Below are 15,702 nucleotides of genomic sequence, written 5' to 3' on the forward strand. Positions count from 1 at the left end.
GAGGCACTGGGAGCATTAAGGACATAGGAAGGAAGTAGGGAGGGAATAGAAAGGGATAATTGTTGCGCCTGAGTGCAGAAATAAAGGATGCACAGTCAGAAGGAAACACAACCAGAGACTCATGAAATCACCAGACAGCAAAGGTAGGAAAAATGATTTTATTTTCAATTTAGTGATCAAACTGTGTCAGTTTTGAGAATTTATATCTGCTGTCTGTGTATTTTTCTATAGTTACTGAGGTGCATATTTTAAAGTTATCTGCCTTGACATTTTTTAAACCCCCCAAATATAAATGATAATTAACATTTTCTCTGCGTATAATGTGCTTTGTGGGGTTTTTAAAAATTTTATGGCTACCATTATGAATTAATAAGATATGTGTACATTAAAAATGAATGGAAGAAATTGGGGCGGGGCTAGGGCAGGATTGGGGGCAGGACTGACTATTAACTGCCAGTTTCACTAGTGGCCAGATCGGGAGCCCTTTCCAGCAGGGCACCTAGCATCATCTACACCCCTCCCCAGTTCCAGCAGGGGAGAGAACTATGGGAGGAGCAGCGCTGATGGCGCTCGGCACCAATGGCCAGATCGGGAGCCCTTTCCAGCAGGGCACCTAGCATCATCTACACCCCTCCCCCATTCCAGCAGGGGAGAGCCAACAGAGGCGATCTGCAGTCCGACGCTCAGACTAACGGTCGGTTCGGGAGCCTGTTCCAGCAGGGTACCCGACACCATCTTCACTCCTCCCCCATTCCGAAAGGACTACCTCTGAGGATCTCGCATCATGTGCGGCAGCAGTGGAGATTACCTTGCCAGAGATGTCGCCTGTTCTTGGAGGAAACTCGGGACCCAGATGATAGCCAGGGCCGCCATCAGGGCAGTACTACCAGTCCTGCATTCAGGGGCCCGGAGCTGACAGGGGGCCCGGGCTCCCCCAGGGTCCTAGGCAGTGTTCTAAGGCAGGGGCACCAGTAGCTCGCCAAGGCAAAGTGAGTCGATCACCCAGGATTTCTGTTGGAATATTTCATTTCTATCTCTACCTCTCTCTTTTTATTTTTATTTTTCATACTGTTTCTTCAGGTACTTTAGTTAGATTGTGAGCCTTTGGGAAAGTTAGGGAATTTCTAAGTACCTATCTTATTTATTTAGTTTTTATTTGTTGTATCTTTAATGCATCATTTTTGTAAACCGCTTAGAAACCTCACGGTTATTAGCGGTATATAAGAATTAAATTAAATTAAATTTAAATTTAATTAAATTATTAACAGATGTCCCTTTTTTTTTTAATCTTTATTCCTTTTTATTTCTTTCAACAAGTGTACAGTATTATTACAATTAATTTACATAACACACTTGGCATTCTTAAACAATATTATTATACATGTTTTTATTCCCCCCCACCTCCCACCCTTTTCCATATCAATAAAATATTCCTTCCAAATTTATATATAATTATACATCCCTTTTTGATAATACAATTAATCTGACATGAAATCTGTCCCTCCCCCCATCCTTCTTCCTCAAACACTTTAAACATTTTATTATACCCAGTAATGCACAACAATAAATATCCCATCCTATTACATATATCTCCTTATTTTTCATAACAACATCTTTCCAATATTTTTCCCTCCCTATCCCTCCCATCCCATCCCATTTCTATATATTATCCCCTAAGGAAAAAGAATAAACTTTACTCGTTATAATATTCAATTAATGGCCTCCACACCTCTTGAAATCTTTTAAAATACCCCCTCTGTATCGCAAAAAATCTTTCCATCTTATACATATGACAAACTGAGTTCCACCAAAAATTACAATTCAATCTAGAACAGTCTTTCCAATTAGTTGTTATCTGTTGAATTCCCACTCCCGTAAGAATCAACAATAATTTATTGTTTGCTGCAGATATTTGGCATTTGGCCCTCATACACATTCCAAAAATCACTGTGTCATAGGATAAAGCCACATGACTCTCCATCAACATATTAACTTGATCCCATATTGATATCCAAAATGCCTGAATACATGGACAATAAAATAAAAGATGGTCTAGAGTTCCAACTTCAATTTTACAATGCCAGCATCTATTAGACTTAGAGCAATCTAATTTTTGTAATCTAGTAGGGGTCCAGAATGCTCTATGCAACAAGAAGAACCATGTTTGCCTAATAGATGCTCACATCGTACCTTTAATTCTCCAAGACCAAATACGTGGCCATTGAGATGCATTAATCTGATGCTTAATCTCAAGTTTCAAGTTTCAAGTTTATTTAAATTTAATGGTTCGCTTAAAAATTCTAAGCGAATAACATTACAATAAATATAAGGGTAAAAACAGTTAAGATCATTTTTGTGCATTAACAAACATATTTGTGAACACTTAACAAAACAGACACTACTGGAGGGGTTGGGAAAAACAAGTGGGGTAAAAAGTTACAATGTTATTGTGTCCACATAGATAGACGAAGAAAATTGGATAGGGTAGGATAGAACGTTGGGATGGGGGTACCTAAAAGTAGAAAATTTTCAATTGATAAAAGAAGATTCCTGTTTAAGGGTTAAAGGAAGCCTTAAATAGAAATGTTTTTAGATTAGTTTTAAATGAAGTAAGATCTTTGATATTCCTAATGTAGAAAGGAAGAGAATTCCAGATAAGCGGGGCTTTGACTGAAAAAATATCATGTCGCCTAGTTCCTATTATTTTCAATGATGGAACCATAAGTAGCTCCTGACTATTAGACCGGAGAGAGCGATTTGAGGAGTGTGGAATTAATAAGCGGTTAATGAACTGAGGTTCATTTGTAGTAGTTGTTTTAAAGACTAATAATGCTATTTTATATATTATTCTCTGGTTAATGGGTAGCCAATGAGATTTTATCAGATATGGAGTCACGTGATCATATTTCTTTCCATGATGTATTAATTTTATGGCGGTGTTTTGAATTATTTGTAAACGTCTTTGTTCCTTGTTTGTTATGTTTAGTAATAAGGAATTACAGTAATCTAATTTGGATATTATGAGTGAGTGGACTAAAATATTTACTGATTTTGGCTCTAAGTACTTGGACATTGAACGGATTAGGCGCAAACGGTAGAAGCAGTTTTTAACTGTGTTGCTAATATGTTCTTGGTAAGAGAATTTACTATCGATGATTACACCTAAAATCTTAAGTGAAGTTGCTAATTCAATTGGTGTGTTATTGATCGAAAAAGGGATTGATAGTTTTAGATCTTGTTTTGAAGGGAAAAATAGAGCCCTTGTCTTGGATATGTTTAGTGCTAGTTTGTTTTGCTCCAAATATCTCTTAATCCATTTTTAGGCTTCTTATTCAAATAATTAGATATAATTTTATACCACTTTGCAGCCTGGTGACCCAGAAAATCTGCCTGGAAACATAAGAATTCTAAGCTGTAATGATCATTTAAAGATTTCCATTCAGGGAACCCCACCTGAATAGCCTGCTTCAATTGCAACCACATATAACTTTGTTTTTTATTCAGACCATATTTATGTTGCAATTGTGAAAATTCAAGCATCTTATCATTATCAATTACTTCCGTTAATGATCTTATACCTGCTTTAATTCAATCTTTCCAGACAACCTTAAACCCGCCTATTTGTATCTTGGAGTTTACCCAAATAGTCTGTTGTTTCGATTTTAAAATAGAATCAGTAGTTAATTTGTCTACAAACCTTAATGTTTTCCAAGTATCCACTAATACTCTATTGTCCTTACGTATTCTAGGCACCTTTATACCAAGCAAAAGATCAAGCCTAAGTGGAAAGATAAGTGATCTCTCCACCCTTAACCACTCTGGTAATTGTTCCAAAAGCTCTGGGAGGACCCAATACATACCTTGGCGCATGATATAGGCCTGATGATAGGCCTATAAAAATTGGGAAAATTTACCCCACCCTCCTTAATTGGTCTTTGCAAAGACACTAAAGCCACTCTTGCAATTTTACCCAGCCAAATAAATTTAACCAGAATACTATTTAATTTTTTATAGAAAGACCCCTGAAAAAACACTGGTATCATTCCCAATTGATAGCAAACCACAGGCAAAATCATCATTTTAACAGTTTGTACTCTTCCCCACCAGGACAAATGTAAAGGATTCCATTGCTCACACAATTCTGTAACTTTTTGTAATAAAAATTTTTCATTTATTCTTATTGTCTCTTCAAGTGTTTTATTCAGCCAAATACCTAAGTATTTTATTCCATCCTCTTTCCATATAAAAGGGAAAGTATCAAGTATACCTTTTGTACAATGCACATTTAAAGGTAAAATCTCTGATTTAGTCCAATTTATTTTGTATCCTGAGAATTTTCCAAATGTATCTATGACCTTCAGTAGACATGGGATTGTTGTTTCCGGATTCCTCAAATGAAGCAAGATGTCATCTGCATAAGCAGATACTTTATATTCCACTCCAGCACATGGAATACCGTGTATGTCCTTTGCCTGTCGAATAGCTAATAATAAGGGTTCAAGAACTATATCAAAGAGCAAAGGAGATAATGGACAACCTTGTCTAACTCCCCTCTGCAACTTAAAAGCATCCGAAAAATTATTATTTATATATAAGCGAGCAGTTGGGGAGTTGTACAATGCTTGTATCATTTGTATAAATCCGGATCCAATACCAAACCATTCCATAGCTTGATACATGAAACTCCATTCTACACGATCAAAAGCCTTCTCAGCATCTAGTGAAACCGAAAAAGCCGGATCATTAATTTGTTTTGTTAAATAATACATCTGAAATGCCAGTCTAGTATTATTAGAAGAGTGTCTTTGAGCAACAAATCCAGTTTGATTCATTCCTATTATATGCGGAAGAGCTTTAGCCAATCTTAATGCTAAAATCTTAGCTAATAATTTACCATCTACATTTATTAAAGATATAGGCCTGTAGTTTGAAACAAATGTTGGATCTTTATTTGGCTTTGGCAAAACAATAGTTAAAGATTCTGCCATAGTGCCTGATATACAACCTTTATTCAGTTGATCCTGATATAATTTTAATAAATACGGTAATAGGGAAATTTGAAATTCTTTATAAAACTCTACTGTAAATCCATCTCCACCTGGAGCGGTCCCAACTCTAAGGGATTTCAATGCCATTTGTAACTCTTTTAATGATATAGGTTTATCTAAACTTCTTTTTATATGATCAGGAACCTTAGGACCTTCAACTAAACTCAAAAAATCCATCCCATCTTTCTCTTTATTTAAATAAGACTCCGAAGAATACAATGACTTATAATATTTTAAAAATTGTTTTAATATATTTCCAATTTGAGAATGAGAATTTCCTAACTCATCTTTAATTATGCTTATTTTCTCCTTCCTTTTCTTTGCTTTTAAATAATTTGCCAATAATCTTCCAGCCTTATTTGCACTACCATAATACACCACCTGCTGAGCAAAAATATCTTTCCTTACTAACCCAGAGGAAATTTCATTATATTCACATTTTTTTTTAACAATATTTGAAATGTCTCCTGTTCCCATTTATTAACCAATTTTAATTCCAAATTCTTAATTTCTTTTTCCAAATTCACATATTGTTTTCTTAACAGTTTCTTTTTATATGCAGAATATGATATAATTTGTCCTCTCATAGTTGCTTTGAAAGCATCCCATAAAATTCCAATCGAAATTTCCTCTAAATCATTAAGTCTAAAATATTCATTTATTTTATTTTGAAATTCTGTGCAAAATTTAGAATCAGCAAGCAATGTATTATCAAACCTCCATACAGTTTGAAATTATCTGGATCTACTAAATTAACTTCTATCCATATACCACCATGATCAGATATTACTATTGGTTCTATGTCAGCTTTTATAACTTGCTGTACCATCTGATCTGAAACAAAAATATAATCAATTCTTGAGAACGATTGATGAACATGTGAACAAAATGTAAATTCCCAATCATTAAAATGAAGAATACGCCATATATCTTTTAAATTACATACTTGTACCAAATTATCTAATCCCATTGATTTCATTATTCTACTAGGCTTTTTATCCATTATTGGATCTATAACAGCATTGAAATCCCCAGCCACCACTAAATTAGTAGTAGCCAGTGGTAAAACTAATTGTTGTAGAGATTTAAAGAATTCACTTTGATTCGAATTAGGTGCATATATATTTAGTAACGCCATTGTATTACTGCCCATGCTCATGTCAACAAGTAACCACCTTCCTTGAGGATCTGCCTTAACCATATTAAATGTTGCTGGACATTTTTTATTAATCAATATTGCAACTCCTGCCTTCTTTTTTACCGCTGGTGCAAATAAACATTGTTTTATCCACTTATCTGTCAGCTTCATAGACTCTGTTCCAGACAAATGTGTCTCTTGCAAGAAACATATATCTATATTTTGTTGTTTAATATATTCCAATACCTTTTTCCTTTTTATAGGGTGATTAAGGCCATTTACATTCAAAGAAAAAATTTTAAAACCCATTTTACAAATAAAATATAAAATACATATATAATCCACTCAAACATAAAATATACATTTTTTCTTTTTCCTTAAACCAATATATGAGTCTCCCCCCTCCCCTCTTTCCCCCCCCCCCCCTATTCCCATCCCCCACCCTCCCCTCCCCTAACACAAATGCAAACTTCGAAACGCACATATTACTGAGCAAAAATAAACTCCCACAGGCAATAACATTCTCATTTTTCTTTCTCTAATCTTTCAAACAACCAACACTAAATTCTCCTGCAGTCAATCCATTCTTCAATACCCTAAATACCCATATTTACTATAATTCTTTATTATATACTTCCCCTCTCATTCAAATTTCCAAACATTCTTCCATCCTATACCTCTAATATATTTATAAAAGTATATACCCAATATTTCGGAAACCATTTCTTACAATATATACCCCCCAAGATTAATATTATTATTTTATTTTATTTTTTTGTATAACCTAAGTTTCTCACAACTTCAATGGAACATACATCACTCCATCCTATAATATTCATTTATTTTTTTTTAACCTTACATCAAAAGAAGGATCAAACATTTCAACCAAGCAGACCTCATATTTTTTAAAACTCTCATTAATTTTCATTGCATCTTCAATCTATTACAGTCTATTCTCCATTCTGCACAACTGTAACACTTGTACATCTTCATCCTGCTGTTTCAGTCTCTTATTCCATCTTCTTGCATATTGCTATTTCATCTTTCTCCAATAAAGTATTTTTGCAACATCATCCTTATATCTCAGTCAATTTCAGATGCAAATTGTAAATCTAAATAATGCTCAAGTCATTTCCATCAGTCTATCTTCACATCTTCTTCTCTTTACATCAATAGTCTTTTGTATTTTTCATCTTATTATATTCTAAGTTCCCACATTTCTCCAATGCAGCATTTATGTGTCCTCATATTATTATCTCAGTCACGCTCAAATGCAAATTATAAACTCACATTAAGAAACCATCCAAATCTTATAATTGTACCTCATATTTTTTTCTCTTCCTATATGCTCCATCCCTCTTCTTACCTTGTCAAAATCTTCTTTTCTTCTTTTCTTATTGTCTCTTTAAAATTTTCATTTCTATTCTTTAAATCTTGTTTGAAATGTTGATCCCCCTTTAATCTAACGTCAACAATTTTCTAGAAAATATTTTTCTCCTTTTCTATTTTTTTTTTCCACTTTTTCCTTCTTTATAAAATATCTTTCAATTTTCACTCAAAAATATAAACCAAAAATAATCTAAGTATATTATTTATTACATTTTCTAAATACTTTCATGAAACCATAGGCAAATTATATTGATCTAGAAATTCCTGTAATTTGCCTGCTTCTTCAAAATTATAAGTTTTATTTTCATAAGTTACCCTCATAATAGCAGGGTATATCAATCCATATCTTGCTCCCATTGCTCTCAGTTTAGGTCTTAAATCCAAAAGCTGTTTTCTTCTGTAGGCAGTAGCTTTTGCAAAGTCAGGTACTATAAAGATCTTAGAATCCTGGCATTTAAGATCCTTGTTTGTTTTAGCCAGCTTTATAATCTCTACCACCTGCTGATGTCTTAGCAGTTTAAAGATTATTGGACGGGGACCCTTCTGACTATTTGATCTTTTCATCGGTATCCAATGTGCTCTTTCTATCTCCAAAGGAAAAGAACTTTTAAATGGCAAGATCTTTGGGATAAAATTAGTCACAAATTGAATAGGATCATTCTGCTCAATCCCCTCAGGTATCCCAATCAGACGCAAATTATTCCTTCTTTCACGATTTGATAAGTCTTCAAAATCTTTTTTCAACGCCTCTATTTCTCTGTGATCTTTTTTACACACCAGCATCTCTGCCTCAGATTTCTCAGCATGCTTTTCTAACTGCTCAATTTTGAAGTCAACTGCCTGCATTCTATTTGTCAGACTCTCTATTTCCTTCTTCACATCTTTTATATTTTTAGCGTTATCACTTACTATTTCTTTAATTTTCTGAAGTTCATTCATCAAATCACTGTTATCAATTTCTTCCTGAGGCAACGGGACCGCTGTCGGGGATACCGAATCAATTTTTGTTCTTTTTTTACTTCCTGCTCCTGAATTCACCGGATTACTTTTACTAGTTTTACCCGAAGCCATTTCTTACTTCAGTTCTCTCTTTTCCTTCACTTTTCTTTAATTTTAACTGCCAAAATCTTAATAAAATTTGCCTGTCACAACAGAGCTAATCCTCTACCCAGCCATCTTCGTGCGCTGCAAAGTTCTAGAATCACAGATGTCCCTTTTTGATGAAAAAAATAAATGGTCACGTTAGTTATAACCATTTCTTAATGGTCACAGAGTTATTTTACTTCTTGCTTTTATTAAGAGAAGTTAAAGGCTACTGCGGAGTAGTGTTTCCCGATTCGCGATTCGAATCGATTCACCGGGTGACGTGTTGGTGCACGGGGGCTCCCGAGGAGCGGTGCAAGAGCATTGGAAGTGCTGCGGAGACACTTCTAACTTGGCTTTTGCAAGGCCGCATGTTCTGCAGCTCATGGGAAAAGTGTTTGTCAACTGTGTGAAGCGCCCGGAGCTCTTGGTAGGTGCCACAATGCATGAGTGTTGCCCTCTGCCAGCCAAATACTGGGCTTCTGTATTGGGAGTCAGAGCTGGAGGGAGAGGGGAAATGGGAGATTGTCTTGGAGTTGGTGGATGAAAAAAGAGAGATGGGGAGAAGATGGATGGTGGAGGGGGGGAGATCATGGAGAAGGGGGATGGACTTGGGGGAGGGAGAGATGAACTTGGGGGAGAGGGAAGATGGGGGGGTTGAAGAAATAATGGATCTAAAAACAGGAGAGGGAGAGAGATGGTGGACAATGGGATTTAGGGAGGCAAGTAACAGAAAGGGAGAGAAGTTGTACACAAGGGATGGTGCGGGAGGGGGGTAGAGACACTGGATAGGAGGGTAGTTGGGAAGAGAAAGGGAGAGTTGGTGGAACCTGGAGTGGTGGGGAAGGAGGGAGAGATGCTGGATGAAAGGGTAATTGAGAAAAGGTGTATCTGGGGATGGAGACGAAAAAAAGGAAAGATGCTAGACCTCCAGGGGAGGGAAGGGAAACAGCAGGGGAGGACAGAGATAGAAGATGGATGGTTAGCACGAAGAAAGAAGTAGACCCTGACAAGCGAGTTATCAAAAGACAACCAGAGCTTGGGACCAGCAAGATCTGAATAATGACCAGACAACAAAAGGTAGAAAAAATAATTTTATTTTCTATTTTGTGATTACAATATGTCAGATTTGAAATGTGTATCCTGCCAGAGGTGGTGTTAGACCGCAAATGTGACCAAGGATTTAACAGAGAGAGGAAAAGTCTTTTTTGTTTATTTTGTTTACACCACAGCACCAGTGTGGGTAGGAGAGGGTGAAGGGGGTGAAGAGGCTATAAAAGGGGTGAAGAGGTTATAAAATAAACCCACCAGGATGTTTGAAAAAAAACCCATTTGGGCAGGAAAATCGAATCGAAAAATCGATTCAATAGGCTGAATTGAATTGAATCGAAATATTTTTTCCTGAATCGGACAGCACTACTGCGGAGAAGCAGAGTGGTTGGTCTGTTTGACTTTTTTTTGCAATTATGCTCGTTTCTTCGTTTCTTATTTTACTTGGGTAAAATTTTATATATGTTAAGTCCCAAGTTTCTAACCAGCCATTAACAGGGGACAGTACGGTAGTTTTGAAAGTTCATCTACTTTCCTTCTAGACATATGCTTTCAGATCCTTTTTTTAGTGGTGTTCTATCCTTAATAAGCTCCTCTTGAGGAGACTTAAAAACAAACAAACACCCAACAACAATCAAAAACACTTAATCAACTTTTGGTTTTTACACGGATATTAAGCAAATTCGTTCACACTTTCCTTGTTAAATCTTTGAGGAGTTTTCATGTTTACTGGCATATTGTTTTGATAATATGCTTCTCCTTGCTATTTATACTAATTTTCTCATTTTAAGACTTATTACGTTACTTTTTCAGCCTTCGTGAAATATTACAGAATAATAATATTACAAATATTTTATGAGGAGGTTGTTTTTTCACACAGTAAGCCACTATGTCATTCTATTGACTTTTCTAGGATAGTCCCTCCTTTTTTATCCTCTGAAGCTATTCTTTTGAAGAAAATCATGTTTACTTATCATAACAGGTGTTATTCAGCGACAGCAGGGAGATATTCTCACATCCCACCCACCTCCCGTAATTGGCTTCTTCACTTGGGCACAGAACTGCCAACCTCGGAAACTGGCATCGGGTGGGAGGGCATTCGCACATGCGCGGTGCAGGCAGTATTAAAGCTTTGAATTCTTAACGTGCCAAAGCACTTTTTCACTGTTCATGCCGGGGCTCCATGGATGATGTCACCCACATGTGAGAATATCTGCCTGCTGTCTCCGGATAATACCTGTTACGGTAAGTAACTGTGCTTTATCCGGCATCCACCAATTCCCTTGGGTGCCAGATAGCAGAGAGTCTACTGAATGTATGTTGTAGAATTGCTCCATATGTGTTTACGCACTATTTGTTTGGATAGTTTTGTGCTTATTTTAGCAGAAAGCACTCTATGCTAAAATATGTATTTTCTGTAGCAGTCTCATGACTGTCATGGTGATCATTCTGTTGGTGGTTGAGATGTAATATTTCTTTAATAATGAGTCTCATTGTTTACCTGACAATTTCTTACTTGTCACAGCTTGTTGTTGTGTGGTATCGTGGCAGTCTTGATGGAGAATTATGACAATTCAGAAATCTTCTTTGAAAATGCCACCTGTGTGGATCCAACCAGCATCGAAGGATGGACTCTCTTAGGTACAATATTGCTATATATGTGTGTGTGTGTATATATCTGTGTTTCCTCTAAGTGGAGCATGTGAGCAGTCGCTCACAGATTTTACATGGTCACTCACAAAAATACTTGAAAATATGGAAAATTGTTAGTTTTAAAAACTTGTTGCTCACACGAAAAAAACATTTCAGAACTTGGTCAATTACATTAGAAAAACCTTGCACGCACCCGGCCAATCCTTGGAGGGAGCATTGGTGTGTGTGTGTGTATATTTTTTCTTCCAACAATAGAAGAAAATGCAACCATGACTAGTGGCTATGTGCCTCAATAATGGCAGCATGCAGATGAAAAGCCAGCTTGTTTATTTCGAAAACACTCTTTGTGCACATCAGTGCTCATTCCAGTAAGGACCTCCCAATAGCACTCTTGACTAATCTGCTATTGTGGATGGATGCTTTTTTTTGTCTGATAAAAAAAAAAACAACATCCCACCAACGCAACCACAGAGAAATCAGCAGAAAGTGATCTCTGAATTTGCACCATCCTCAGAAGCTGAAATCTTTCGTCCTTCAACTTCTGCTTACCCAAGTGACCAAATAAAGGTACCCACAGGAATACACAAAAAAATTATTTAAAGAGTTAACCCAAATGCAATTAGAGAGATCACTTTTAAGGGGACATAAGAGTCTCAGGAGCATCAGGAATCACATTTGTCAACCTCTCCCATTCCCCAAGAAGAAATCTGCTTCAAAATGAAGAAAAAACATCACATAAAGTAAAGCAGCAGGCATTAATTTATTAAGACACACAGTCCTAGATTCTATAAACGGCGCTATTGCCGGTGGCCGCCTTATAAATGATTGCTGATTGCATGTCAATCACACGATGGTGTCGTTTATAGAATCGTGGTTTCAGAAAAGGTAGGTGCCGAAAATGTAGGCCAGGGTTTTCAAGGCCTACATTTCTGGTGCCTGTCTTTTACATGAATCACACCTATGGAGGCGTTTTATGATGCCTAACGCCACTTCCGGCATTAACCGCACCCACAGTGGCGTTAGACATCATAAAGCACCTCTGTAGGCATGATGCAGGTGCAGTTTTTTAAGATGCCAGTAGGCGTCTACATTTTTTTTTTTAATGCTTTTTTATTTTTTTAAACAGCAATTTCAACTTAAGTTAGGTGTCCTGACTTAAGGCGCCATTTATAGAATATGGGCCAAACGGCTCATGGCCTATCTTGGCTCTTAGAGGTCGAAATGCATTCATAAAAAAAGAAAAATTCAAAATTGACTCTATTCAGCATCCTTCCTCTGGTTTTGTTAGACCTAAAGGATGCCTACACGCATATTCCTATCCACCACCTTCACTGGAAGTACCTAAAAATTTTCTTTCCAACATCATTGAGTATTTCCTTTCAGACTGTCCTCGGGTCTAAGATACCTTACTGTAGCTGTGGTTCACTTCAGGAAACAAGGAGTATTTATTTATCCCTGTTGTGATGATGTATTAATTTCTGCATAAACACCAAAAATAATTCAGCTCTCATTTGGGATGATTATGACAACACTAAAAAACTTGGTTTTCTTTTTAAAAAAAAAAAATCTTTATTCATTTTCTGTTTTTTTATGTTTTAAGTCTTTTATTGATTTTTACATATAACAACAAGTGTCATAAATTGTCATACAATTATTTTAACAATACACTTGATATATCTATAATATATTTTATATAAAACATATCTTATATTATCTTTATTACAATTTTATATATCAATAAATTTTAATGATTTTATCAATTATTATTTAATTATTAATTCTTTTCCCTCCCTTCATTTTGTTATTGTCACATAAGAATAATATTTATTATGATAGATCATTTATAATTTACGACAAAGAGAATAAAAACCTTACCCCCTCCCACCCTCTCTCCTTTAACCATTATCTTAATATGGGAAAAATGAAAATTAGTTGTTACAATATTCTGTTAATGGTCCCCAAATCCTCTTGAACTTATCTATATATCCTTTTTGTGTTGCAAATGTACGCTCCATCTTATATATATGGCAAACTGAGTTCCACCAAAAATTATAGTTTAATCTGTCACAATTTTTCCAGTTATGTGTAATTTGTTGAACTGCTACTCCAGTTAATATAAATAAAAGTTTATTGTTATTTGACGAAATTTGACTCCGAGCTCTCATTGCAGTACCAAACAAAATCGTATCATATGTCAAGGCTACCGGATTTTCTAACATCCTATTAATTTGAGGCCAAATTGATTTCCAAAATATTAATATGAATGGACAATAAAATAAAAGATGATCTAATGTCCCTGCTTCTAGATGACAATGCCAGCATCTATTAGACTTAGAGCTATCAATTCTATGTAAACGTGTAGGGGTCCATAAAGCTCTATGTAAAATAAAAAACCAAGTTTGTCTCATAGAAGCTGACAATGTACATCTTAACCTCCGAAACCAAAGTCGTGGCCATTGAGATGCATTAATTTGATGCTTAATCTCAATGCTCCAAATATCTCTAATACCATTTTTTTTCTTTTTATGTACGAATCCAGATATCAATTTATACCACATTGCGGCTTGGTGTCCTATGGAATCTATCTGGAAACATAAGAATTCCATACTATGATAGTTATTAAGGTTTTTCCATTCAGGGAACCCTACCTGGATGGCCTGCTTCAATTGCATCCATCTATAATATTGTGATTTATTTAAACCAAATTTATTTTGCAATTGTGGAAACTCAAGCAGTTTACCTTTATTCATTACATCTTCTAAAATTCGAATTCCAGCTATCATCCAATGTTTCCAGATAATTTTAAAACCGCCAACTTTGATCTTTGGATTTAGCCATATTGTTTGAGTCATTGATTTAGTTATTGGAATAGGAGTTAGGTTACTTATGTACCTTATAGTTTTCCAAGTATCAACAAATATTTTGTGATCCTTATATAACCTTGGCATTTGAATACTGATAACATGACTCAGACGTAAAGGACCAAGTTAAAGGGTGAAACAAACCTTAGTCACCTCTAAGTGCCCTGGAATACTCATGGATTTTACCCCGATCCTCAGCGGCACCACTTGGAGCTCAAAACAATCTCATTGCTCCAAGCTTTACGTGTCAAATCGCCACTGGATCGTTTATATTATAATATTTATAATTTAATGATTTTAATATTTATAATTTAATATTTATAATTAATTTATATTTAATATTTATAATTAATTTAATATTTATAATTAATATTTATAATTTAATATTTATAATTTTATGATTTCATAAAATCATAAAATTATAAATATTATAATATAAACGATCCAGTGACGATTTGACACGTAAAGCTTGGAGCAATGAGATTGTTTTGAGCTCCAAGTGGTGCCGCTGAGGATCGGGGTAAAATCCATGAGTATTCCAGGGCACTTAGGGGTGACTAAGGTTTGTTTCACCCTTTGACTTGGTTCATATTGATTGTATACCCTTGGTGAAAAGTTAAGCCAGTGCCACTATAGAATTCAGACGTAAAGGAAACATTAATCTCCATTCTAACCAGAACCAATCTGGTATATTTTCAATGGGCTCTGGGAGGATCCAATACATACCTTGACGCATAATATAGGCTTGATGGTACCTATAAAAATTTGAAAAATTTACCCCTCCCTCCGCAATTGGTCTTTGTAAAGATACTAGAGCAATTCTGGGGGTTTTTCCAAGCCAAATAAATTTTGTTAAAATCTTATCCAATTTTTTATAAAAAGACCCCTGAAAAAAAATTGGTATCATACCCATTTGGTAACAAACTATTGGTAAGATCATCATTTTTACAGTTTGCACTCTCCCCCACCAAGATATGCACAAAGGGTTCCATTGCTCACACATTTCTGACACTTTTTGTAGTAAATTTTTTTCATTAATTTTCATAGTCTCATCCACAGTTTTAGTAATCCAAATTCCTAAATATTTTAAACCTTCCTCTTTCCAGATAAAAGAAAATGAGTTAAATAGACTTTTTGTACAATGTATATTGAGTGGAAGGACTTCTGATTTATTCCAGTTTATTTTATATCCTGAAAATTTTCCAAATTTTTCAATCAATTCAAGCAAGTGTGGAGTGGTTGTTTCCGGATTTCTCAAATAAAGTAAAATATCATCCGCATATGCTGATAATTTATATTCTCTATCCGAGTGTGGAATACCCTGTATCTCCTTTACCTGTTCTATAGCTAATAACGAGGGTTCCAACACGATATCAAAAAGCAAAGGAGATAGTGGACATCCTTGTCTAACCCCCCTCTGTAGAATGAACCGTTCTGAAAAATTATTATTAATATATAATCTAGCAGCAGGGGAGCTATA

The 15,702-nt window shown here is 35.4% G+C and overlaps 1 protein-coding gene across 7 annotated transcripts in view; it reads left to right on the forward strand.

Moving 5' to 3' along the window:
• CFAP70 (cilia and flagella associated protein 70) overlaps nt 1–15,702 on the forward strand; it is a 201,122-nt gene that overhangs the window by 112,359 nt on the left and 73,061 nt on the right. For all 7 annotated transcript variants that reach the window (XM_033914698.1, XM_033914699.1, XM_033914701.1 and 4 more), the window contains one exon: nt 11,234–11,349. In XM_033914698.1, the coding sequence (XP_033770589.1) occupies nt 11,234–11,349 (116 nt within the window). The remainder of the gene's footprint in view (nt 1–11,233; nt 11,350–15,702) is intronic.

The sequence above is a fragment of the Geotrypetes seraphini genome, chromosome 11 (assembly GCF_902459505.1).
Source record: "Geotrypetes seraphini chromosome 11, aGeoSer1.1, whole genome shotgun sequence".
Taxonomy (NCBI): domain Eukaryota; kingdom Metazoa; phylum Chordata; class Amphibia; order Gymnophiona; family Dermophiidae; genus Geotrypetes; species Geotrypetes seraphini.